General features: G+C 52.8%; 2 protein-coding genes and 1 pseudogene across 10 annotated transcripts in view; 1 reads left to right on the forward strand and 2 right to left on the reverse strand.

Annotated features, from left to right (window-relative positions):
* CPAMD8 (C3 and PZP like alpha-2-macroglobulin domain containing 8) overlaps positions 1–20,212 on the reverse strand; it is a 76,478-nt gene extending 56,266 nt beyond the window's left edge. For 6 of the 9 annotated variants that reach the window (XR_005989066.1, XM_041763976.1, XM_041763979.1 and 3 more), the window contains exons 1-12: positions 19,940–20,212; positions 15,009–15,160; positions 13,128–13,150; positions 11,103–11,268; positions 10,973–11,025; positions 10,662–10,679; positions 10,193–10,247; positions 7,959–8,072; positions 6,606–6,690; positions 4,940–5,048; positions 2,867–3,094; positions 1,017–1,187 (exon numbers count right to left, since the gene is read on the reverse strand). Coding sequence is in view for 8 of the 9 variants with exons in the window: in XM_041763976.1 (XP_041619910.1) it covers positions 1,017–1,187; positions 2,867–3,094; positions 4,940–5,048; positions 6,606–6,690; positions 7,959–8,072; positions 10,193–10,247; positions 10,662–10,679; positions 10,973–11,025; positions 11,103–11,268; positions 13,128–13,150; positions 15,009–15,160; positions 19,940–20,169 (1,404 nt within the window). In the remaining variant the exon portion in view is untranslated. The other 3 variants (XM_041763980.1, XM_041763981.1, XM_041763982.1) reach the window with 3 other exon arrangements.
* Positions 20,213–24,409: 4,197 nt separating this feature from the next.
* On the reverse strand, positions 24,410–25,060 carry LOC121495105 (annotated as a pseudogene).
* Positions 25,061–25,799: 739 nt separating this feature from the next.
* On the forward strand, positions 25,800–26,091 carry PPDPF (pancreatic progenitor cell differentiation and proliferation factor). Its single transcript, XM_041762394.1, is given in 2 exon segments — positions 25,800–25,932; positions 25,970–26,091. Coding segments are annotated over 2 exon segments (255 nt in total).
* The last annotated feature ends 676 nt before the right edge of the window (positions 26,092–26,767 follow it).

Raw genomic sequence — 26,767 nt, forward strand, 5'->3', positions numbered from 1 at the left:
TATTAATGTGACATTTTTAAGGAAAAGCTAATTTTTAGACATCTATCTATGAGACAGAAAATTATTCAGCTAATTCTGGTATTTGTAGTCATTTCAGGGCTTTGCTGCTACTTAATTGCTAGGGGACTAATGGAAATAAAGGAATGCCTTTTGATCATTAAAAAAAAAAGCTGTAATTTAGCAATGGATTTATAGTCCATTTGAGGGCTGTAGGCTGGACACCCCCAAGCTTACAACTTTGATGGTTAAAACCCTTTAAAGACATGTTGCCTGACTGAGGACACAGTCACCACAAGTGTCCTCAGCTTCCACCTACACATTTACTCTCGGCCACCCCCACCCCTTCCCTGCCATCCAGCATCCATGAGGCCATCACAGAGCCAGGGGGTAGGGGGGTGGCTGGACACTCTTTTCTACCACTCCTGCTCCTCCCTCCCCTGACAATGGGACCCCATGTCCTGCCCATTCTACCTTCACAGCTCCAGGCTCAGTGGCCTCTCTGTCATCACCTCCTGTCTGCCCAATTGTGCCCCCCCCCAGGTACCCTCCCATTATAGTTACTGGAACAACCGCTGAATATTAAAAATCAGACCACTCTGTCCCCCTGATGCTGCCTTCTGGATAACCCCCCAACACCCCTGTGAGGTCAGGGACACCCTGCCCATTTCTTCCTCTGTATCTTCCTAAAGCACTCAGCCTGGCTGGGCCCAATTACACTATGATGGAAGGCCTCTGCCTGCTATTTCACCCTCCCTGAAGCAGCCTGGATGACCCTCCCCGAGGTCAGGAGCCCACATCATGAGGTCTCTTTGGGACAGCCTCCTTTAGCATGACAGAGCCAGGAGCCCTCACCTCTCCTTGACCTCCCATCTTGCCCTGGGATGGGCTGGTTTCCATCCCCCAAACTCCACATCAAAGACTATAAACTCCCTCAGGGGAGCAGTAGGCCACAGGTCCACTGAGCTGGTGCCCAAGCACGGACTGAGGAAGGCACCAAGGCTGTGAGACTCACCCACCTCCAGCCACACATGTTGTGCTGACATAGGGATGAAGGGGATTTCAAACACCACCAGCCCTCCCTGGGACACAGATTCAGTGGTGTAGATGTTGTCCTTTGGTGTCAGCTCTGCCCTGATCTGGACCGTCACCCCCTCGGCTGGGCTGCCATCTGGGTAGGACAGCTCCACCTGGAAGGGGTCACCAAAGATTCAAAACAGTCAGGGCAGCACCAGTCCTCAAACTGATCTACAGACTCAACCCAATCCCCCATCAAAATCCCAGCCAGGGATCCCTGGGTGGCGCAGCAGTTTGGCGCCTGCCTTTGGCCCAGGGCGCGATCCTGGAGACCCGGGATCGAATCCCACGTCGGGCTCCCGGTGCATGGAGCCTGCTTCTCCCTCTGCCTGTGTCTCTGCCTCTCTCTCTCTCTCTGTGTGTGTGTGACTATCATAAATAAATAAAAATTTAAAAAAAAATCCCAGCCAACTACTTCACAGAAATTGACAAGCTAATAATCACAGGGAATTGCAAGAGACCCCAAATAACCAAAACAATCATGAAAAAGTGAAACAAAAGAGAACTTACATGTCCCAATTTCAAAATTCACTATGAAGCTACAGAAATCAAGACAATGTAGTACTGGCATAGGAGAGACGTGGTGATCGATGGGATAGAACCGAGAGTCCAGATATAAATCCACACATCCATGGCAAATTGGCTTTCAACAAGAGTGTCAAGACCATTCAATGGGTAAAGAACAGTTTCCTCAACAAATGGGGCTAGGACGGCAGGATACCCACATGCAAAACAATGAAGTTGAACCCCTACCTCACACCATCTACAAAAGTTAAAAATGAATCATAGACCTAAAGTTAAGAGCTAGAACTCTGAAACACTTAGAAGACGGGGGGTGGAGTAAGAGGAACTTCATGACCTTGGACTTGGTCAAGAAGTCACAAGGTACAAGTCATCACGTGCTGGCTGTTAGCCTGGTGTCACACAGTGAACCAGACTTCCCAGGCCACATGGTTTGGAGTTAAATAAAGACCACCTGAAAAAAAATGAGTAAAGGCTATGTATTCAAAGCTTGCCGTAGCAAGGGAGTCATGGCCACCATCACTGGTGTTTGGCAGAGACTCAAACACAGGTGAAGCAGGAAAGCCTTATAGCGAGAAACAGGGACGGCTTCAGGTGTGTCCCAGTTGGAGGCTACCAGGGTGGGGATGCTATAGGTGGTTAACTGGGAGCAGGGTATCCTCAGCAATTGGTTAGGGGAGCATACCGGGGCTCAGTGTCTACCAAGTGTGTGGATTTATTTCTGCACCCTGAATTCTATCCCATCGGTCTCCATGTACAAATCACAGTGGAGGAAGCACCACATGCTGGCCACTGACCTGGTGCCATGCTGGGGTATGAACAGAACAGACCATGTTATGAGCAGTTCCTTGTGATGCTCAGACCTCACTCAGAAAAGGCAGTCAGAACAAGGGGTTCAGAAGACAGGGATGGTGGGGTGTTCAGGTGGCTCAGTTGGTTAAACATCTGCCTTCAGCTCAGGTAATGATCCCAGGGTCCTAGGGTCAAGCCCCGCATCGGGTTCCCTGTTCAGTGAGGAGCCCGCTTCTCTCTCTGCCCCTCCCATGCTCGTGTACGTGCATGCACATGCGTGTACACTCTCTCTCTCTTTCTCAAAGAAACAAATATTTTTTAAAAATATTTTTTATTTAAAATAATTTAAAAGAAATAAAAGACACCATCTTCAGTAGAGTCCCCATTTGGACCCCCAGGTGACCTTCAAGCAGAGCTAGGGTAGCAGGCGGTGCACAGCTTGTGTCCTCAGACAGCCCCTCGGATCCCCAGTGCTTACCTTCCCCACATAGGACAGGCCTGGCTTGAACTGCTTCCTGGTGTCCTTGGAGTAGCGGACGTCCACCAGCTGCCTCTGGACAGGGGTGGAGTCATCAAACGCCACCTGCTGGCTCCCGTCCACACTGATTACCGTGGCCCAGATGCTGACGGTGCCCCGGAAGTGCTCGGGGACATCGGCTGGGATCATGTCCTTCACACAGATGTCAAAGTCCTTGGAGCCGTGGATCTGGAGGTAGGAAACACAGAACATGCTCACTCAGGGCTGGAGTGGCGTCAAGGAAAGATTCTCAAAACCACATCTGAATTGCAGGACTCTCCGGCTCCTTGGAGGGCCAGTGGGACACTCAGTGACACACTCAAGCTATGCTGTGAGTCACTGGATCCCTTGCTGGATATCCCCTGTAAGATGTCCCCTGTAGTAAGATGATTGCCCTCCAGCAGACATCGGGGCAGGGATTTGAACTTGGTCATCCCCCACTTTGGAGCACTTATTCTATTCCCATACCCGGGGCACAGAATGCCCCCATTCCACCCCTATCTCAGGACCCAGGCGGGGTCCTGACAAATAAGCCACATCCAGAAAGAAGAAAGAAAAACCGGGTTTTCAGACTTTACGTACACAGGAAACGTGAAGTCATGCAGCCGCTTTGGAAAACAGTCTGGGAGTTTCTCAAATGCCTAAACATAGAGTTACCCCCAAATATACAAAAAGACCATGGCCAGACCATACAGAAAAATGACCAACTCATTACCAGCCTTGAAGGAAGTCTGACCCCTGTGTCTAGCAACTGGCAGGAAGACAAAATCCCAGAACAACCAGCCCCAAATGGCCAGGAATTGATCAATAACTGACAACTTCCCTGATTTTTGTCCCTACTTCTTTTTCTTTTTTTTAAAGATGTATTTATTTATTTAAGTAATGTTTGCACCCAACATGGGGCTCAAACTCACGAGCCTGAGATTAAGAGTCACTTACTTTACTGACTGAGCCAGCCAGGCACCCCATTTTATTTTATTAAAGATTTATTTATTTATTTCAGAAAGAGAGAGCGCATATGCGCATCTCAAGCAGACTCTCCACTGAGTGCAGAGCCCAATGCAGGGCTCAATCCCATAACCATGAGATCATAACCTGAGCCAAAACCAAGAGTCAGACACCTAGCCAACTGTGCCACCCAGGCACCCCAAGGCACCCCTTTAAAATTTTTTTAAAGTAAACTCTCAAGGTGGGGTTCAAACTCATGACTCCAAGATCAAGAATCTCACGCTCTACCTACTGAGCCAACCAAGTGTCCCTTTTCCCTACTTCTGAGAAAGACAAATATGCACCCCTAACCAATCTCACAAGAAGCTCTCCTTCTAGTAAGGCGCTCACAGCTTCCCTATGCCCATAGCCTGCAGCCAGGGCACACCTGAAGCCTTTCCTCTTGCTCACAATAAAGCTTCGAGTATGCCAAGCAGGAGTGATGGTGGCCGACTCCCTTGCTATAGCAAAGCTCTGAATAAATAGCCTTTGCTCATTCTTACTGGGATAGTGTATGTAATTCCACACAACCCAGGAGGGCCACATCCAAGAGAAAGGAACACGTCCAGCCTCACACAAACCCGTATGCGAGTGTTCAGAGCAGCATTACCTATAAGAGCCAAGAAAGTAGAAAAAACTCAAATATCCATCAACAGGCAAATGGGAAAACAAAATGTGGCTGTGGCCCATCCAAAATGAACTATTACTCAGCCGTAAAAAGGAACCCTGAAAACATCGTCCCAAGTGAAAGAAGCTGGACACAAAAGACCATAGATCATGTGATTCTGGGCAGACAGGGTGGCTCAGCGGTTTAGCGCCACCTTCAGCCCCGGGCATGATCCTGAGACCTGGGATCGAGGCCCATGTCGGGCTCCCTGCATGGAACCTGCTTCTCCCTCTGCCTGTGTCTCTGCCTCTCTCTCTGTTTCTCAAATAAATAAATAAAATCTTTAAAAAATAAAAATTAAAAAAAAAAAAGAACATACGATTCTATGTATCTGGAATGTCCAAGGGAAGCTCCTGGTGCATGAGGTCCCTGCTCCTCACCTTTGTGGTTCTGAGGATGGGGCGCCCCACCTCCTGGCTGTAGTACCCCACGCCATTTACAGTCATATTGATTGTTAAGTTCCCCGAGACAGGTTTCCCAAAGGTATACCTGGAACAAAAGGACAAAGTGAGTTAATTTCCCATGGAGCAGCAGGGGTGGGGTGGGGTCAGTCTCAGGAAGGTCAAGCCCCCGTGTTGTGGTCACCTGATACAGGGATGCTTCCCCATCCTACGTTCTGTGCTTACAGTCCTTCCCAGAGCCCAGAGTCAGCATAGATAATGTCAGGGGCCTGCAATCCTCTGCACCAAGACTGGTGTTTGACAGAAAAAGAGACCAAGGGTCAGAGAGGAACCCTGAACCCAAGAGCAGGAGGGTATGTGAGACAACCGCTAGGCCCATCACTTGTCGATGAGGACAGTACAGAGGATCAAACAACCGTGGCTACCAGCGAAACTCGGGCTTAAGTGCCCTGGTGAATTCAACTTTAAACCGGGGATCTGATTTCTCCCAGTCTTGGTTCCTCACCCAGAGAATGGGGACAAAACTATCCTCTCAGAGATGTTGGTAAAACTTTTTTTTTTTTTTTGATGTTGGTAAAACTTAAACGTATGTTTGTCATGCTTTATGCAGAGGGGACACCTGTTTACAGGGCACAGGAGCAAGATGGCAGATCACAATGAATAAAAAAAATAACACCAGGCATTTTGATAGATTTTTCTAGACGATCAAAAATATGTGCATATCCAATACATCCTTGGATTTTATTTTATTTTTTAATTTTATTCAAGAATAGTTGACGATATTCTTGGATTTTAAAACACACAGCGAGGGTACCTGGCTGGCTCGGTCAGTAGAGCGTGGGCCTTTTGATCTCAGGGTGGTGAGTTTGAGCCCCACGTTAGGGGTAGAGATTACTTAAAGAAACAAAAAAATCCCACAGAGCTGGAGGAGACAAGGGCAGAACTGCCTCGGCCACAACTCTTGTAGGTGGCAGAGCTGGACAGGAACACGAGCTGTGAAGGGCTCCCTCTGAGGGGTCCCAAAAGGGACAGTGACTCTGGACACCCTCTGGTCAGCCTTCACTTTGCACCTGGTCATTAGCCTGGTCATGAGACAGACACTCCCTTCAAGAAATCCCTTGTGGGTCCGCCCGGTCACTGTGGGTGCTGTTTGTAAGGAAGAGGGGGACGCTGGAAGGGGAGGGAGAGGAGGGGGGATGTTCCCACGGGGGGAGCAGCACAACAGTGGGAAGAGGGGGATAAACCCCAAGAGGGGCGCGCATGAGCGGGGATGGGGGGGGGCATGTCTGAGGGAGGTGTCTCGGGGAGGAGGGGCGTGCCCGTGGGGGTGTGTCTAGGGAGGAGGGGTGTGCCCCTGGGGTGTGTCTGGGAGGAGTTTCCCTGGGGAGGAGGGGCGTGCCCATGGGGGTGTGTCTAGGGAGGAGGGGTGTGCCCGCGGGGTGTGTCTAGGGTGGAGGAGCATGTCTGGGGAGGAGGGGCGTGTCCGTGGGGGCGTGTCTGGGGGGGTGTGCTCATGGGGAAGTATCTCAGGGAGGGGCGTGCCCATGGGGGAGTGTCTCAGGGAGGGGCGTGCCCGTGGGGCATGTCCCGGGAAGGGCACGCCCACAAGGGGCGGAGCTCGCCCAAGCTGACGCCTCTTTCTCACCTGGCCTGCACAGTCCCCTTCTCACATGTGTCCAGGTCCCGGATGTACTGGGGCGGATCAATAAGAAGCTCAAATTTCGGCAACACTGGAAGGAGAGCAGAGAGGAGGGAGGGGCAGCTTCTGCCCCCCGGGGCGGGTGGGGGGCCTCAGAAAGTCCTGGAGCTGTGGCAGGGATAACCGCAGGGCCGCAGCCTGGGAATCCACACCACCCTTGCTGAGCACAGGCAGCATTCTGGAGATTTCGCTGACCCACACGCTTTTTCTCTCAAGGGGCCCACATCGCATCACTTTTAGGCTGCGTGCACTGCGTGCAGCCCAGCCAAGCGGTGCACAAGTGGCCAGGTTCCTAGACCGGCGGGCTGGCCCAGGAGTGCTTGTAGCTGGAGGGGATCTCTTTATCTCTTTGCCTCACAACTCAGCCCGGGAGCCTCTGGCCATCTGGTTACCCTGTGAAGCTTGGGGACACCCAGAGGCCACAAGGAGGAAACTGGACGTGGTTGGTCCATCGAGCCTGTCACACAAGGCCATAAATCCCTTTCCTTTTGCTTCTCTAGTTTGCGCTGGGCTTCTGTCACTTGCAACCAACAGCCCTGCCCTCCACAGCCTTTCCTTCTAGGGCCTTCCTCCTGGAAGAAACAGTTTAAGGGAGAATTTGGGCACAGAAGCAGAGTAAGCAGCTGTGATCTATGTTCGGTCCACAGCTCCTGTCACCTGGACCGTTTCCTGAATGGCTCTGAACATCTCCCGTCCCCTCATCTGTGCACAGGATCAGGATGACGACGAAAGAACCAAAAGAAATGGACTTAAAAAGGAAGGGAATTCTGATCCAGGCCACACCATGGATGAACCCAGATGACATCACGCTGAGTGAAACACACCAGACCAAAAAGGACAAAAGACTGTGCAGTCCCACTTCCATGAAGCACCTAGACGAGTCAGGTTCATAGAAACAGGAAGTAGGCTGGTGGGCATCGGCGGCTGGGGGAGGGGACAGGGAGGTAGCATTTCATGGGGACCGAGTTGCAGTCTGGGGAGATGAAAAAGTTCCGGAGAAGGAGGGTGGTGATGGCTACCAAACAACATGAATGTCCTCAATGTGACACAAGCGTACATAAGGAAAGGGATTTATGGCCTTGTGTGACAGGCTCGATGGACCAAATACGGAAGATGGCACATTTTGTTTTGTACCTCTTTTGAGTTCCTTTAAGAAGGAAATGACAAAGTGCTCACTCAGCTCTCTGCACTGAGCCCCAGTGAATGGGGCTGCTGCCACCCTCCCCATCATCAGTCATCACCGGGTCTGTGGTCTCTCCCAGACGTGAAATCCTAAAATCCTAAGATTCTCCAACTTACCATACTTCTGAACTTCGAAGGACTTGTTGTAGACGTGCCCTTGCATTTCGACAAAAATGAACCATTCTCCCAGCACGGGCTGATCAGACAGGGGGAAGGTCATGTTGGCCACCCCTGTGTGAACAGAGATGACCCGTCATCCTGGAGCAAGAGTGTGTGCAGAGAGCCAGCTGGGCCCGGCGAAGGTCCCAAGGAGGTGGCAAGGACGGAGCAGAGGCTCTCCTGGGACCTGCACCTCCCCCTGCCCAGAGCAAAACCTCGGGGAAGCCAGACACCAGACCCAGGCTGGTGGAGGGCAGACGGCGCTGTGCAGAACGAGCACTCCTGCAGGCTGAAGGTGAGGCTGCACTTCGGGTTCCTGCAGGAGCCCTGCAGCGACGGGGCCTGCAGTGAGCTGACAAGCCAGGGAGACAGGCCACCAAGCTCATCCGTTGTGCTTCCCACCTGAGTCGTTCCCAACCTTGGCACTGCTGCCATTTGGGCCTGATCATACTCTGTGGTTGGGGGCTGCCCTGTGCATCGTAGGACACTGAGCAGCATTGCTGGCCTGCACCCACTCGATGCCAATAGCTCCTCCCCCCCAAGTCATGGCAACCCCAAATAGTCCCACCTAAGTCCCCTGGGAGCAGAATCCATCCCCCTGCCCACCGTATGCTAACCGCTGCCCAAACTGAGCAAGGATTCTGAACAGGCTTCAAGACAGAGCACCCACCGCTCTCTCTGCAAAAGGACCCCATGAAACGCCACCAGCTTCAGGCAGAGGAGGCAGCTTTTGCTTTGGGTCAGTTCCTTGGAACCCTGACTGGAGCTGTTTTCATGCTGGGAGGAGAGTGGGGATTTTCCACAAGCCTCCAGGGGAGGAATCTGAATGAATGGGCGCAGGGACTCCAAACAGCACCTGGGGATCTTTCACTCCTGAGTGGGACTTGCTCTGCCTGTCCCCAACAGTGACACTGTGAGAGCAGCTTAGTGAGACCCTGGGGAAAACTCAGAGACTACACAAGCCCCCACAGCTTCTCTCCGTCACTTTGGAATTGGAAAATACGACAGCAAAAGGTCTCTTTCTTCACATATTCAAAGCCTTTGACAGTCAGAGGACGTTAGGGGATGTATGTCACCAACATGCATTTTCTATGGGGCCTCATTAGCCCATGGCCAGCATGGCCAGGAACCCTTTTGTGGGTTCCCCAAAGGATGGGCACAAAATCGCACTACTTGAGAACCCCAGGTCTACACATACTGCAAGGACTTTTTAAAATGGAAGGCTAGTCATTGTCTTCTTCTTTGTTCTACAGATCAAGTCCATACATAGCCCTGCAGCCCAAGAGGCCCCTGGTCTCACTGTTGCTTTATTGTCAGTACTCCTGACAGCTGGGGCCTCTCTCTCCTATGCCCAGCCTCACTCTCCCCGCCATCCACTGGGCCTCTCATGCTGGGCCTGTCTGGAACATGTTCCCTGGCCCCTCGCTTTGCCTAGCTAACCTCTGCTCCTTCTTCATTTTGTTGCTGAAAAGGCTTTCCTCCAGGCAGCCTTCTAGGATTGTCTCTGCTGTCCCCGGCTGGGCAAGAACCCTGTCTTTGCCCTCTCTGAGGTAGCACTCATCATGGCACTCATCGTAGCAGATGCTATCACATGTTTTAATGTCTGTTTCCTCCACTGGGCAGAAATGTCAGCATCTACTTCAGTGCCCAGCAGATATCTACTACTGGGAAGATAGAGAGTTAGTGAGAGGGAGGGAAGGGGCCCAAAGGGGAGGGTGGATAGAGGAAAGCAGGCTGAGTGCCAGGTGAGGTGGGATGGGTCAGCAAGGGAGTCAGAGAGGCCCACCCTCGGCTCCAACACAGCCCCAGGCTCGGAACTCAAGGAAGGAGAGTCACGCAAACCCTGTCTCTGCTTGTCAGCCCCGAGCATCTCAGAATCGGGAAGAGGGCTCCAGGCCAGACCAGGGACCTGGAGCCCCCAAAGGGATGATGATGTAGAAGACGTACAGTGGGAGGGAGATGGGGGGGTGCCAACAAACAAGATCCTGATGTTCCCAAACAGGCCTGACGTTATGTGCAAGAGCCCTGGCTGGATGCTGGGACCAGAGAAACATGGGTGGGGATGCAATGCTGCAGGGAAGGGGTATACTCAGAGCAAATTCTGTTTTCCTGGAAGATCTACTGCATTGGTCACCCAAAGGGGCAGCCCCCAAACTGCAGAGGAAAGAAGGGGAAGGGGGGAAGAGACTCACCGCAGCAGAGTGGCTCCAGGTGTCGCCACTCTGTCATCCTCGAGCCCCTGGGGTCCTGAGGGGACAAACATCCATAGTCAACTGAGGGCAGTCTGGCACATGTGTGCCCAGCACATGTGTGTATGTTCTGAGCTCCCCGTCTAGGGTGGGACAAGCATGGAGGGCAGGTCCCCAGACTAGCCATTTACACGGGAGCAATGAAACCCTGGTGCGCAGAAGGGACTGGTCTGAGGATAACAGGGACAAAAGGAGCCCGATCTCCTCATTTAGGGAGCTGTGTGCAAATCAACAGAGACAGACAGACACACACGTAGCCCATCCCAGGGAGGATCTGGACCCCAAGACAGACCCGGTCCCAGCCTTGTTAGGCGCTGGGACAGGCAGGATCTACCTCGGCAGTCGACCAGGTCGGCAGAGAACAGGCTAACCGGCCCCCGAGGCAGAGCGGAGGGGGTTACACACCACTCACCAGAATGTAGGCTTCCAGCTGCAACACAGACAGGCAGGCAGTGAGCACACGGCCCCGCAGGTCCCCAGCCCCCTGAGCACGCTGCTACTCGCTCACCGTGCTTTGGCCTCCCTCTGTCCCACGGACCCCGCCCTGGCTCCCCAGGGGACTCGGAGCCACCGGACAAAACCGAGAACGGAGATAGAAACTGGAAGGCTGGGATGGGGGGTGCGGGGAGTGACGGAGAAAGACCAGTTGCTGGTGGCTCCCCTGGCCAGGGGGTCCCAGGGGCAGGTGTGTTCCAGGCACAGGGTTTTAGAAGCTGATCTCACCTTCTCGCTGACAGGCCTCAGGTCTGGGGTGACCGTGAAGATCCTGATGAGCACTGGAAGGGAAGGAGACAGTCATGTGCGGCGGCCCAGGCTGGGGCCAGCCCTCCCCCAACTCCCAAGAGCTGCCCACCTCGGTGTTGGGGCTTGTACACCGGCTTGTCAGTCTGGATGAACACAGAGGCGCCCCGGCTGTCCACGGTCACGGAGGTCTGGTTGTGGAAGAGGGAGCCCTCCTCTGCCTGCTGGCTGCGGCCCCACACCTGCAGGAGGGCCTGGCCCCGGAGGCCCGTGGGCACCTGCAGGCAGAGCGCAGAGCTTTGCGAACGACAGAGTGTGTCTCAGCATTGGTACCACTGACACTTAGGACTGGATCATTCTTTGCAGTGGGGGCCACTCTGTCATTGCAGGGCGTTGGGCAGCATCTCTGGCCTCCGCCCACCAGATGCCAGTAGGAACCCCCACCACCAGTTATGGCAACCAGAAATGTCTCCAGCCACTGCCAGGGTTTCCTGAGGGACCAGAATCACCACGTTCCCAAGTGGAGAATTGCTAATCAGGAGCTATTCTAAGAGTTAAGGATCCCCAGGCCTTTTATGGAGTCTCTAGTCTACATTTTTTAAAATGGGTTTTATTTATTTATTCATGAGATACAGAGAGAGGCAGAGACACAGACAGAGGGAGAAGCAGGCTCCCCGTGGGGAGCCCGATGCAGGACTCGATCCCAGGACCCAGGGATCACCACCCGAGCCAAAGGCAGGTGCTCAACCACTGAGCCACCAGGTGTCCCTGGAGTCTCTAGATAGTCTGAAGATCCCCTGGCCCCCTCTCCTAGAATTATATAGCCCTTCATTGGTCTCTTATACAAATCCACAGCACCGACCCTGTGAAGAGTGCCTTCTGAGATGCAGTGGCCAGGGATCATGCATAATCTTTCTTTTTTTAAGATTTATTTATTTATTTATTCATGACAGACACAGAGAGAGGCAGAGACAGAGGCAGAGGAAGAAGCAGGCTCCTCGCAGGGAGCCCGATGTGGGACTCGATCCCAGGACCCCGGAATCACGCCCTGAGCCGAAGGCAGCCACCCAACCGCTGAGCCACCAGGCGTCCCAATCGTGCATAATCTTAACCCTTGTCCAGAGCAACCCTGCCTTCTGATTCACTAGAAAGCTGACCTGCCCAAAGGACAGCTATGGGGACTTTATCAAGGGCTTCCCAACTACTGACATCTGGGGCTGGCTCTCTCTTGGTCATGGAGACTGTCCTGAGCACTGCAGGGGTGCTGACCACCCAGTAGGTGCCCTCCCCAGTTGTGACAACCAAAAAGGTCTCCAGACACTGCCCAATGTCCTGGGGCCGGAGGTGGGGGAGAGGGCAAACATCCCCACCAGGTGGGAACTGCTGTCATAGAGAAAAGGTTCGACCACTGTCAATAAGGCAGGCATTGGGAATGCTAAGACATCTCTGGGGCACCTGGGTGGCTCAGTCAGTTAAGCATCTGCTCTCAGCTGAGGTCATGATCCCAGGGTCCTGGGATCGAGCCCCGCATCAGGCTTCCTGCTCACTGGAGAGCCTGCTTCTCCCTCTCCCTCTGTGCCCCCCGCATGCATGCCCTCTCTCAAATAAATAAATAAAATATTTTTAAAAAATAAAATAATGCTAATACATCTTTATGCACAAAGATGCTTACAACTTTTGGATTACATTATCAAAACCCTGAAAGCAGTCTTTAAAAAAGAAATCTAACCATGTACAAGGTGGAAGGGGTTAGTAGATTAATACATAAAAGAGATGTGCTGGATGCTCTTACCAATAGAAGGCAAATTACAATTATAGATATTTGAATACAGGGAAGTATGTTTATACAGCGCTAAGAGAAAACAGCAGGAAGCACCAGGGGGTCTACCCTTTAACTGCAGCTATGAAAGAAATGTCTCTAAGTGGATGAGGATTTACAGGCAAACACAAAAGTGAAAGGTACGGGGGATGGGATCACGGGTGAGTTTTTTCCTCTTCTCAATTTTTTCTTCATTATTCATTGTTGACATTACCGTTAATGATTTTTCTCACCATGCATGAAACTTCTCGTGTTCCATTCCAAATCAATTATTTCCAAGGTGGGGGTTCATTGAGATGTTAAAAATCCATAGCTTACCTTGAGTTTGATTGTTCCTTTATCTAAAAAATAAAAATTAGATGAAAACAGTTAAATTGGGAGCTGGGTTTGCCTGCCTCCCTGAGCTGCAGCCTTACAACTAGGAGCCTTCTCAAACCCAGAGGGATTGTCTGTGGACAAACACACATACTGGGTCATGCTGGTCTGACCTGGGATTGGGAAAAGTGAGAGGTTTCCTCCAAGCTGGCGGGCGAGAGCTTGAAGGCCAGAGGGGATGGACAAAAGCCAAGCTATTCAGGGGAAAATTGGCCAGCCTGTATACTTAATTGATGTCATCCCAACCCCTGCCCAAGGTAAGCTGTGAGGAGAGCAAAGAGAAAACTCTCCAGGGGAGTGGAACAAGAAGGGTAGAGGGAAAAAAGAGGAGACTGAGGTCCCCAGTGAACTTCCCTCCAATAGATGTGTTTTCCCATCACCTCTCTCTTTACTCAAGCTGAATCATTTACCACTCTGACACCTGTCCAGGCTTTCTAGCACTTAATTTAGCATCTACTGTTTTGCCTCCCAGTATCCATTCCCCATTTTCTACTAGCAGAACCCCAATTTCCTTGGGGGAACGACCTGCCCAGCTCTCAGTTGAGGTTTGCTGCGGTTCCGCCCATCTCTCTTGAGGCTCAGGGCAAATCTACATAGGTCTTCCCACAGTCACAGTGATTGACTCAGAGTTGAGCACATGACCCCAAATGGGCCAATCGGCATAGGCCTCCCCACCCCGGTCAGAGGGGTTGGGTCAGGATTGATTGATTGATTGATTGATTGAGCACATGACCCAAGATAGGCCAATCAGAGAGAACACTGGGATATTTCTCAGCGGTCTCGCGTACCTGTCACACTCTCAGCTTTGGGGAGACACAGACCCACCCAGAAGTGGGGCTGGGAGACAGCCAGTGATGCCAGTGGACTTTCCTAGTTATGACAGCCCATAAACACTCTGTTGCTGAAGCCAACCTGATCTGGGTTTCAGGAGGGCCCACAGAGTCAGGACTTCACTCCTGCCTACCCTAGCCCTCTCCTGGTTTCCACTCCAGACCACCCTCTCCCTCATCTCCCCAGGGGATAGGTGCTACCTTGCTGGTCTTAGAGCCTTGACATCGTCTCTCTGTGTCTCCTGTGGCCAAATCACACTGTATGTGAGAAATAAGGTGTCCGCCCTGCTGGACTCCAGGCCTTGAGGCAGCTCCCTACTCTCACTACCTTTGTCCAGGAGGCCCACACTGCTGTTATCTGCAGTTTACCAAGGACAGCAGGGCAGAGGCTGGCCAGGGGCCTGAGCCCAACTCAGTGACAGTCTGGCTGGAAGCTGGGGGCTGGATCTAGCACCACAGGTGTCCTAGAAGCTCAATAAAAGGTCTGAAGTGGTCATGAGAGTCCCGCTGGACCCCGGTCCCACCTCTAGCCAGAAGAAGGCCTGACTCCATCCAGATATGCCCCCAGAGAACCTGGGCTGTGGGAGCACCTGGGTGGCTCAGTGGTTGAGTGTCTTCTTTTGGCTCAGGTCATGATCCCAGGGTCCTGGGATCAAGTTCTGTATCAGGCTCTCCATGGGGAGCCTGCTTCTCCCTCTGCCTATGTTTCTGCCTCTCTCTGTGTCTCTCATGAATAATTTTTTTTAATCTTAAAAAAATAAAAGAAAAAATAGAACCTGGGCTACAGAGGAACAATGCACTCTGATTTCCTAGACGAGGCAGGTGGCTGCCCCTCCTGGATCTCAATATCCCCATCTGAAAAGTGGGGAGAAGGCAGTCTGCTCTCCCTGCCCTGATAGGAGGTGAGATGGGAAAGAAGCAAAGCAGTGCCCACACTGCCTGAGCCCCGAAGGCCACTCTACAGAGGGAGAGGAAGCCCTGGTCAGGGACCTACCCAGGATGGCTCCCTGGCTCCATGCCAGTGCCTCGCCCTGGGCCACCAGCTGAGCCTGGACCATGACTTCCCGAGGGGAGTTAAAGATGGTCACGCTGATGACTTCCTCCACTCCGGAGCGGAAGACAGAGGGCGCGGCAATCAAATAGGGCCTGTCAGAAAGGAGAACCTCAGTGAAGTCCGAAGGCTGTCTGACCCCCAGCTCCCGCCGGCCTCCCTGTAGCTCTGGCTGGGTCACAGTACTCCCTGCATTGGCTTCCACCTACACCTGACCACACCATGATGACACTGTCATTTTATGTATCTGTGTCCCCCACTGACCTGTGAGCTCCTTGAGACCATGGGCTGGCTTATTGATCTCTGAAGCCTCCTGATGAGGTAAACCTGGCCTCTCTGGATCTAGCCGGCACCACACCCCCTTCCAATGTCTGCATTCTGGCCTCTGGCCTTTTCAGTCATCTTATTCTGCCACAGGACCTTTGTGCGTGCTGCACCAACGCTGTGAAATACTCTCCTGAGTTACTGGCAGGATCCCACTTCATCCTCAGAGCCACCCTGTGACAAGTGCTAAAAGCCATTTACTGAGTCAGAAATTAGAGCCCTAGAAAAGCCAAGTCATGGGGCACTTGGGTGGCTCAATCAGCTGAGCATCTGCCTTTGGCTCAGGTCATGATCACCGGGTCCTGGGATCAGGCCCTGAGGCGGGCTCCCTGCTCCATGGGGAATCTGCTACTCCCTCTCCTTCTCCCCTCCCCCTATTTGTGCTTGCTTTGTCTCCTTTTAAATAAATAAATAAAATTAGAAAGAAGAAAGAAAGAAAAGAAAGAAAGAGAAAGAAGAAAGAAGAAAGAAAGAAAGAAAGAAGAAAGAAAGAAAGAAAGAAAGAAAGAAAGAAAGAAAGAAAGAAAGAAGAAAGAAAGGCAGGCCAAGTCATGTGCCTGTGCCAAGAGACTAGGATTCAGACCCAGGCAGCCGGACTCCAGAACCCAGTGGAAAGAAACAAAGAGCTTCCTGCAGCATTAATTTTAAGAACAAAAACCCTGAAAATAAACTAAATGGGGATCCCTGGGTGGCGCAGCGGTTTAGCGCCTGCCTTTGGCCCAGAGCGCGATCCTGGAGACCCGGGATCGAATCCCACGTCGGGCTCCCAGTGCATGGAGCCTGCTTCTCCCTCTGCCTGTGTCTCTGACTCTCTCTCTCTCTCTCTGTGTGACTATCATAAATAAATAAAAATTTAAAAATAAATAAATAAACTAAATGGCCCGACACTGAAAAAGCTCTGTGAACAATGGAACCAAAACAGGTTTCTCTTCCTGAAAATCCTCAGCTTCATGAACTGTGAAGATACTCCTGGAGTGTAGAGAACATTATCTTCCTTTGCAGATGGGAAAGCTGTCACTCCAGAAGGAGAAGGAACATGCCGTGGATCAGACAGGAGAGAGCCTTGGGGCACCCTTAGGGCATCCAACTTGAGGCACAGATCCTCCCCCCTGAGCTCCTGCCTCTGGTATTCTACAACCTTCCACAGATAATCAGAAAGTCTCATTCATCTTCACCCACAAAAACTGCTCACAAGGCAACAGCAAGTGCTGAGAGCCCAGACAGCAAAGGTAGCACAAATCCAACCCTGCAGACCTACAGGCACCAGAAGGAAACAGGTGAAAGGGAAAACCCTAGGCCAGGCAAGGAAATTAGGAGAGATTTTCATCTCTCAGAATCCTCTCTGGGACAACCGGACGTCCACAGACACGGAGATGAATTTAGATCCCGGACTACTGAACACCATATGCTGAGATGAACTCAAACTGGGTCAGAGATCTAAATGTAAAACTATAGGGGCGCCTGGGTGGCTCAGCTGGTTAAGCATGTCTGCCTTGGGCTCAGGTCATGATCCCGGAGTCCTGGGATCAAGTCCCACATCGGTCTCCCTGCTTGGTGGGAAGCCAGCTTCTCCCTCTGCTCTCCTCACTCGTGCTCTCTCTCACTATTTCTGTTGCTATCTCTGTCTCTCTCGCTCTCAAATAAATAAATTTTTTTTATTTTAAAGATTTATTTATTTATTCATGATAGACACACACAGAGAGAGAGAGAGAGAGAGAGGCAGAAACACAGGCAGAGGGAGAAGCAGGCCCCATGCAGGGAGCCCGACGCGGGACTCGATCCCGGGATTCGAGGATCGCGCTCTGGGCCAAAGGCAGGCGCCAAATCGCTGAGCCACCCAGGGATCCCCAAATAAAATTTAAAAAAAATAAAATAAAATAAAATAAATGTAAAACTATTAAAAAAAAAAAAAAAACACCAGAAGGACACAGGAGAAAGGCTTTGTGAACTTGGGTTAAAGCAAAGATTTCATGCAAAAGATCCCAAAAGCATTATCCATCAAAGAAATCATTGATAAACTGGACTTTATTAAAACTTCATGAAAAATGGGGCATTTCAAAAGACACAGTGGCTTCCTGTTGAGTCCTGTCCGGCCGCAGCACCGACCCTGGAAGCCTGCCGTGCTCTGTCCAGCTTGAACAGTGGCCAGAGTTCACGCGCTCTGGGTTCCTACGTGGACTGTCCTACTTCAGGACAGACCGGAGCCTGCAAGGACCTCAGGACATATGATGACTTACTATGTATCTCCAGCACTGATGAGAATGTGCCAAGACCCTAGTTTTGTAGGTACACAGCCCAGATCCAGCAATGACCAGAACCAGTAATGACCCTGGGAGTCCAACGTTCTGTCCGACTCCAGCACCAACAATCACTCGCAATGACCAGGTTCCTGTGTGCAGCGTCTGGCCTCAGCAGTTCACACAGCGTGCAGTGATCCTGGGTGCGTAACTGTGCTGATCCTGGGTAAGCATCATCACCCTAGGGACATGTTGTGTATTATCTAATTCCAACACCAACCCGGGGGTGCAATGACTCCAGCTTCCTATGTGTCCTGCCTGCTGCAGGGGGACCTCAACTTCTTCTAGGAATAACCTTTCCATCTAGCTCCCAGAGGACCCCCAGCACATGCTGGGGAAGAGTATTTGGGGAATAGACAAATCCATATGTTCATTTTCCTTAGTCTCCTCTTAAAGCCCTCATCCAGATCTGAGTTAGATTTTTCACCCAAAGGACCTAGAGAACCCAACAGAACCAAATTAACTCTCCCTGAGGTTCACGAGTTGCAGCTGTTGGGATGCTTGCTGGCTAAGCATTGTTGACCTGATGCACCCCCTTGGCATCACAACTGACACTGCTTCTCATCCTATGGTCTCAGCAGGTCCCGGCCTGGAAAAGGTGGTGTTTGGTAAAAAGCAGACAGTCTTGGTCTTACTACAATGTGCAAACCCATGCTGCTTTCTGGGGGTCAGGGATTCCTCATGCAAAAATCACATGGGTCTGGGAACCTGGGTGGCTCAGCCCATTAAGCAAGCATCTGCCTTTGGCTCAGGTCATGATCCCAGGGTTCTGGGACTGAGCCCCGCAATGGGTTTCCTACTTAGAAAGGAGTCTGCTTCTCCTTCTCCCCCACCCCTGCACCCCTGCTCATGTGTGTGCACTCTCTCTCTTTCAAATAAATAAATAACATATTTTAAAAATAAATTTAAAAAATAAATAAATAAATAAATAAATAAATAAATAAATAATAAAGTATCTTTTTAAAAATCACATGGTCACAGAAGTGGGTATCCAGGGCTATTCCTAAAACAGGATCCCTCCACTGGGTGGACCATGTCCCTGGCTTAGAGGTTAACTAATCTAGAACCTGGGTCAGTAATTTTGCAACTTCACTTCCTAGTGTGTGTCTTCCAGCACAGGGATTCCAAGTCCCTCGACAGAAGGATGACTTTGTTAGCCAGAGGCAAATGCTCCTGAAAACCCTTCGAAACTCTGCAACCCAGAGTTGCAGTTCCACCCAACTCTGAACTTGGTCCTTATAAAGCAGGGTCTCTAATTTAGGGCCGGGTCAAGCTTTGTGGTGAGGGTGGACCTGCACATGGCAAAACGTTTCTTCTGCAGCAACTCTGGCCTCCACTCGGTAGATTCCAGCAGCATTGCCCCTCCCTAGATGTGAGCTAAAAATGCCCCCCGCTAAAATTGCCGAATGACCCCCAGGGAAACAAAAATCGGTCCCCCCTGGCTGAAAACCTCTATTTTAAGGAGTGCCTGCTTTGAAACACCGGGGACAAAAATTTGCTGAATTCCAATTTCACAAGGGCCCAGGAGAGGTAAATCCCATGGCTCAAGTATGGCGCAGTATGGTGTCTTCCTTTTCCAAAGGAGCCTGGCTGGAAGAGACACCACCCACCAAGTCCCATGCTTGACCTGTTTTCTGGGAACTCCTAAGCAAGCTCGGCTTGAACAAACCACCTCATAAAAGCTGAAGCTTGGGCAGCTCCAGGTGGCCTCCCTGAGCCCACAGCCTCCAGGGCTCACCCCAACTCCAGGTCTGGAAATATTCCTGATGAAGCCAACTCACGGGAAATTCTCCTTAGCAGCTAGTTAATTCACCTCCTCGCTGTGTCGACCCACCAGAGGCTCCGCAGGCAAACTTCAAGAAAAATGTGGAAGCAAAACAAGCACTTCCTCCCGGCCACCACGCCCTCCCAGGGAGATGGGCCGGCAGGTCTCGCCCACGTCCCAGCCAAGACACGCACCTCACCTCCGTGCCACCGACAGCCTGAAGTCACCACCCACGACGACAGCCCCGTGCACCCCGGGGGGAGGCGGGGAGGGGGCGCGGCCTGGCAGCCTGGTCTGGGAACCCCTCCGGGTGGCCACGTCGGAGGGCTCGGGGCCCCCTGCCCCCGACCCCGGGAGCCGGGCGCCAGACTCTAGGTCCCGCCCGGTGCGGAGGCTGTGCCGCCTCGAACGGGTCGCTGCACCTCTCTGACCAGTCCCCGGGCCCCCCCAGAGGACGGCCTCCTCCTCCGTCGCCCGCCGCAACTCACGGGGCCTGGGGCGCAGCGCTCACGCCGTCCCGCGGCGACCGCAGCACAAGCAGGAGGCGCAGCAGCGGGCAGAGCAGGGCGCCCCGCATTTTTCGGCTCCGCGGGGGCGCCGCGCCCAGGGAGGGGGCCGGGCCGGGGCTGGGCCGGGGCCGGGGTCCGAGCGCCGCGGTGCCCCCTGCGCCGCCGGGGGCCCTTTGTTCGCAGCCCCCGCGCCGTGCGCACGGCGCCATGCGCCCCGCTCCGCCGCTGGCCGAGCTGGGGCAGCCCCGGACCAGCCCCCTCCCCGGACCCGCCTCGGCCCCGCCCCCAGCTCGCCCCGCCCCCGCCCCCCGCCCCCCGCCCCGCGCCGGTCCCCCGACTCGCCGCCTCCACCGCCTCCGCCGCGCCCCCTGCCCGGACCCCGCGGCGGCTCACCCCCAGACCCTCGGACCCGACAGGGCCCCTATTCCCCCTCGCCCCGCCCCCTCCCTGCCCGGCCGCCCGGCCCCGCTCCCTCCCCGGGACTCCTCCCCCTGCCAGGACTCTCTCCGGACTTGCCCCGCCCCCTGCCCGGACCTGACCCCCAGGCCAGGTCCACGTCCTCCTTCCTCGGATCCGGATCCGAGCGGTCCTTTCCTGCCCCCCGCATCGCCCCCGCTCCCCTTTCCTGGGGTCTCATCCTCCTGGGACCCGCCTCCCCTGCCTCCTCCTGGATCGCCCCCCCACCCCCGCATGGCCCCCTCCTCCGACCCGACCTGCCCAGGCCTCCCCGGGCGACCTGTGCGGTGTACGCGGCCTCAGGAGCAAAGCCCTTTGGGGAGACAGGCTGGCCACGGGGTGAACCTTCCAGATGCGCAAGTGTCCCCCGGTGCCTGACTGCTGGCCCTCACTTCTACCCTCGCAGCACCCACCCCTGCCGCTGTCCACAGGTCCGCTGAGCCAGGCCCTCCCCTCTGTGGGCCTCCTTTCCCCTCTGGCCTACAGCAGGGTAGGGCCAGCACCCCTTACTCTCCTGCCCCTCAGAGTGTCCCCAACTCAGCAATAGCCCATAAGTTGGGGGGCACACCTCCTTCTTTATCATGTTCAAGTCCTGTCCCCCTCCTCCCAGCATCACCCCCACCCTCAACTGGCACCGTTTCCCCCTCTAAGAGGACCAGTCTAGCTACAGGGCTCCTCCTAAAACTACTGCTGACCACTCTCCCATCCTGCCCCAAATCTTTGGGGATCCCTGTTCTTTGGGACCAAGTCCAAACTCCAGGCTGCCCCGAGGCCACCCTGATGGCCCAGTCTCACCCCAGTTCCTCAGATGCTTTGTGTTGACCCCTCAAACTCTGCTCTTTGGCCTTTTCCCTTCGGCTACCCAATTCCACCCAATTCTGCTCCTCCCAGAAGCTTCCTCTGAACCCTCCCTGCTCCCAGGCACTGTGGGGCCTCTGGGTGGCCTGCGCACCAGCCCTCTCTTGGCTTTAGGCCAAGCCCTGGGCAGGCAGTGGGGACACAGGGCAGACAGGGCTTGCCCTAGCAGATGCTGGAGAGGCCCCGCAGGAGCCTGGTGGAAGGGGGCGGACGGCAGGCGCCACCCGGGTGCTGAGACCAAGAAGAGGCACAGGCCCCTAAACTCTGTCCTCTCCGGCACCAGGCAGGGCCTTCTGGTATCACCCTCCTGATGTGGGTCTGTCCTGTCCAGCCCACAACGCCTCCTCCTGCTCTTCTGTAAATGGGTCCCACTCTCCAGCCTTGAAGCCAGCCTCCTGCTCCCTCCTGCCCCTCCCTTTGTCCCCTCCTCCACTGGGCTCCAGCCACACCGGCTTCCATGAAATCACGGACCGCCACCTGCCACCCACCAAAGGCCTGTGAGTTCCCTGCTGTCACTATATGTATGCCCCCCCACTCGGCAGAAGAGGCTGTTTCCCACCTCTGTAACCCCACCCAGTTATACCCCACCAGTCCCCGGCCTAGCAAGGCTCCCCTCCTTGTCTTTCAAACAATCCAATCACATCCTCCCCTGGGAACCAAGGACCCCTTCACCCTCCTGTTACTGGAAAGTCTGCCTCCCACAGCATCTGGGGGTTCACTCCCCTCCCAAATGCAACCTCCATGTGGTCTTGCATGGCGAGCTGGGTCCTCTTCCAACCCAGGGTTGTGAGTTTATGTGACGAGCTGCTGTCTGTCCATCTCACCAGACTGGTGTTGGGTGTTGTGTGTTTGGCCATCTCAAATTGTTTGATGCAGGGGATCCCTCCTTCACTAATGGGGTGAATAATAGACACCACCATGCCCTCATCACCCAGTTTGATGCTCTGGTGCCCAACACGAGAGCAATGATCGTTTTATCCCAGGAGCCCTTGCTTCCCGTCTGTCTCCCCCGAGATATAAGCCCCATTTGCTGCTGGACACCTGGCCCCAGACACGTGGGTGCTCAGTACACATGTGCTGAGGTCCTCACCAGCCCCCTGAGCTGCAGCGGGGCCCTGGGGGAAAGCCAGGTGATCCATTTCTAGGAAACGTGTGAGCCCTCGTTTCTCAGGGCCATCGCTAAAAGCTGAGTTGTACAAACTTGCAATTAAATCCATGATATTAAAAATAAAAGTTGCAAGTACTCAAAAGTTATCACTTCCTCATTTCACTGCATCTCACTATTCTCTGTGCTCCTGAGGATACCCCTGACTCTTGTATCTGATGGTGAAAAAACTGTAATACTACACATCCCTCCCCACATCACATTTAGTGACTTCCTGCTGGTAGCCTCAAACTGCTGGGGGATGAGGAGTTGGGGGGGGGGAGCCCCATCCATTGTGCTCTAATTTGCTTTGAAAGCACAAATTTGTTCCAACATGATGGAGACCTCAGAGATGGATTTGAGCATAATGTGATCGAATGTGGTGGTGCTTATGCAGGGTTTTTTCAGGGGCAAAGCTGGAGGAATGCAGAAAACTGTACCCGGCTGACCCGAGTTGCATGTGAATATACAACAACCCCCCTACCCCCCACCACACATGCCCCTCAACATCTACACACTCCCTCAGCTGTTAGGAGCTACCACGACAGACCCTATCTGGAAACCTGGCTACAGCCTTCCCACACCACGACCACCTGTGAACCTCAGGTCCCTTCTAAAGGTCAAGTATTTGCTGCAGTATTCACATCATTCTAAGCCACTTTACATGTGTGCAGCAATGCTACCGCTTTCAGTAGGAGCCGGTCTTTTTTTTTTTTTTTTTTTTTTTTAATGTGTCAATGACACAGTTTTTAAGTTGTGGCCTGACCCTGTTTTCCCATAAGCCCTGTGGTTGGTGCGAATTTGCAGAGTGTGGTCATTTTTAGGAATGTCACGTCAAGGCAGAACTGGCTGGGTTGGTCCCACCAGGAGTTTGTTTTGTTTTGTTTTAAGATTTTGTTTATTTATCCATGAGAGAGACAGAGAGAGGCAGAGACACAGGCAGAGGGAGAAGCAGGCTCCCTGTGGGGAGTCCGATATGGGACTCTGTCTCAGGACCCTGGGATCATGACCTGAGCTGAAGGTAGCTGCTCAACCACTGAGCCACCCAGGTGCCCCCACTGGGAGATTGTTAAACATCTCTTACCGTGCCAGTGATGAGTTGCATAGGGGGCCAGGTCTGGGTGGGCGGATGAGGGATGTGGTCCTATTGTTGAGAAGCATTTTGTTCTTCCGTGGAGCCAGTCAATTCCTAGACATTCTGAGGGGTCAGAGTCTGGTCTTGGCACTGGAAGACAGATGTGCAGACTCATCGCCTGCAAGGTACAGGTGTTTAGCACAGCACGGCAGGGACCCCAAAGCCAGAGCTGGAACAGGGCTTGCCTGTGTGCAGGAGCAGCGGTGGGGCATGTTGTTCACTGCCTGGAAGGGCACGGCAGCAACATTACTTGGGGAGCCACTGGCCATACTAACAAAAACGTAACTGCATCTAACCTCTGATCTTACTGGAAGGACACAGATGCCAAGGTGCTCCAGTCATTCACAGCAGCCTTGTTAGGAGCAGTGAATAACCAGGAGCCGCCTATGTGTTCATCCAGGGGATGAGGGATAAATTGATGAAGGAAGGAGGTACCACATTCATAGGACAAGAGGGAAACAGCAGCCAGGGAAAGGGTACAGGAAGGCATTTTCAACAAGAGCTGAGCATTTTCACTTCCTGTTGTCTGGGGGGTAGAGGGGTTCAGACTAGGTAGGGAGATTTCCTGCACCTCCTGCCCTCTGTACCCAGAGATGTGAGGACCAGGGGTGCTGGCTCTGCAGAGGATCAGAGATCTCTCCCCACTGCCAGTGTGAGCCCACTCCCAAGTCTTGGGGTTTAGAGTAGGCCGTGAGGGGGGCTCTTCAGCCAGCCTCACCTGATCTCAGCAAAGAAAATGGGCAGGAGGGCTTCTTGATTTTCCCCAAACCCAGGGGGTCCTGGGAGCGAACTCTAATAGCGTCTTTTTTGACTGCATTAAGTGGCTTTCTTGGGAAAAGCCAGGATTACGATGGACTTAAGAGTTGGCATTGGAGCCCTTCTTACCAAAGGTGGGCACAACGTTGCTGGTTGTACCGCATCCACCACTTAGCTCGGCCTGTCTTCCTCTTTTTCTTCTGTTTGGCCACCTGGGGAGTCTGCCCTCCTACTCTCCCAGCATGGGCCAGGGAACCATGCAGCCAGCTACTTCCAGGGTGGTCAGAGCCTCCACTCCACACTGACCCAGGGTAGCCTCAGCCTCCAGGGGCATGCCTGCCAGGAGCACCACTTGATTCCCTGGAGCGATGGCCTCCAGTGAGGCTACAAGAACCTCAATCTGGGTGACCAGCCCCTGGCCACTCACTTAGAGGGTGTGTAGCTCCTGGGCAGGTACAAAGAGCTGCGTGTTGGCAACTGAACCAGAGCCACTGCAGCCACTATAGCAAAGATGGAGTCAAGGTCGTGCTCATCCTCACCACCTGCTGCGTGCCTCAACCTCAGTATCTTCTCCAGGATTCCCAGGTGTTTAGAAAAGACACCCAAGGAGAGTGGTTGGGAGAAGCTGTTCAGAAGCAAGGTGCAAGGGCTGCTGGGAATCTCCATGGACAAGGGAAGCATCTTCCAAGGCACCTTCACAGATCAGGAAAAATCCAGGCCAAGATCTGCCCAGCACTCTCCCTTTGCCCATGGCGAAGAGTGAACATTCACTCTCCCCAGGAACAACCAAAATGTTTGAAGGGTGTGTGTGTGTGTGTGTGTGTGTGTGTACATGTGCACACACACACACACACATCACACGTGAATTCCAGGCCAGGCAAGGGCATGGGAGGAACACTACTGTATGAGTCTCTTGTGGCTGCTATAACAAATTATCATAAATGGGCGGCTTAAACAATAGAATTTTAGGCAACCCAAAGAGTGGGAGAAAATATGTGTGAATCAGATATCTGATAAAGGATTAATACCCAGGATATATTAAGAGTGTCTGCAGCCCAACAACAATAAAAAGCAAACAACCCAGTTCCAAAATGGGCAAAGGATCTGAATAGATGTGTCTCTAAGGAAGACATACAGATGGCCAACAAGCACATGAAAAGATGCTCAACATCACTAATTATTAGGGAAATGCAAATTAGGGAAATGCAAAATCAAATTAGGGAAATGCAAAATCAAATTAAAACCACAAGATATCACTTCACACCTATTACAATGGTTTCTTGCTGTTTTTTTAAATAGACCATAATAGCCAAGCAGGGGTGTTAACCCCCTGCGCACCCTGTGCCCACTTCCGTCGCGGAGCAGCCTTTAGTGGTCTCCTCTGCAAAAGGGCTCTGTGGCCTAGCATCCCTGTCCTTGCACCCTGTGATCGTGCCCCAAGGTCCATGAGGGGTCACCACCAAGGTTCCCACCAGGTCACAAGAGACAGGATGACAGCCGTCCCCTCCAGCGGCTCAATCGTGACCACCCATGACTATTACCTGTGCCACCTGGTCTCCACTTCCAGTAACAGCTCCTGCGGAAGTGCAGAGGATCCTGGGGAAGGCATCCCTCACCACCCTGGTCTCCTCAAGGCCAACCCGGGTCACTGGTGGGCAAGGTTCTTTTTTAGGAGGTCCACTCTCCCGTTCATGGCTATAGTGTTGGAGTCCCCAGAACCCTTGGGATCTCTCCAGAACTCCAGCAGCAAGATCACCTGTGACTTGGCTCTGGAAGCCATGAGGAAGCAGCCTGGTGGCCATCCTGGCAAAACCAACACTGAGTCCCCATCCTGAGTGGCCATCATCAGGCTTCAGAAGGCAGCGAGGCTCATCAGAGCCCCTCCCCTCCCCCTAGACCAGGCAGGCTGCAGCAAGCAGAAGCAGTTGAGCTCTTTTATATTAAAACAGCAAAACACCAAAAAAGAAGTTGAGAGAACACCACTCTTTACTATCCAAGCCACAGGCAAGCCTTTCTGACACCCTAGAACCATGTGCCTTGTACCAAGTGGAAAAAAACTCCAAAAAAAAAAAAAAAAGAAAGAAAGAAAAGAAAAGAAAAGCTCCAAGCAACCAGTTTTAAAAATTAATTACTTAAAAATAAATAAATAAATAAATAAATAAATAAATAAATAAATAAACCATAACAAGTTTTGGTGAGGATGTGGAAAAATGTGTGCACTGCTGGTGGGAATTTAAAACGGTGCAGCTGCTGAGGAAAACAGTCTGGTGGTTCCTTGAAAAGCTAAACATAGAATTACCATATGATCCAACAGCTCCATTTTGGGGGCATATACACAAAAGACAGACTGTAAACAGTAAGCAAGCCCCATGTAAGTAAGCATGGGGCTAAATAACGTTTTCGGCAGAGAAAAGACGTGAATTAGGGGGAGCAAGTAAAAATATTTCAAAATTTGAAT

This window comes from Vulpes lagopus, chromosome 7 (assembly GCF_018345385.1).
Source record: "Vulpes lagopus strain Blue_001 chromosome 7, ASM1834538v1, whole genome shotgun sequence".
Lineage (NCBI taxonomy): Eukaryota > Metazoa > Chordata > Mammalia > Carnivora > Canidae > Vulpes > Vulpes lagopus.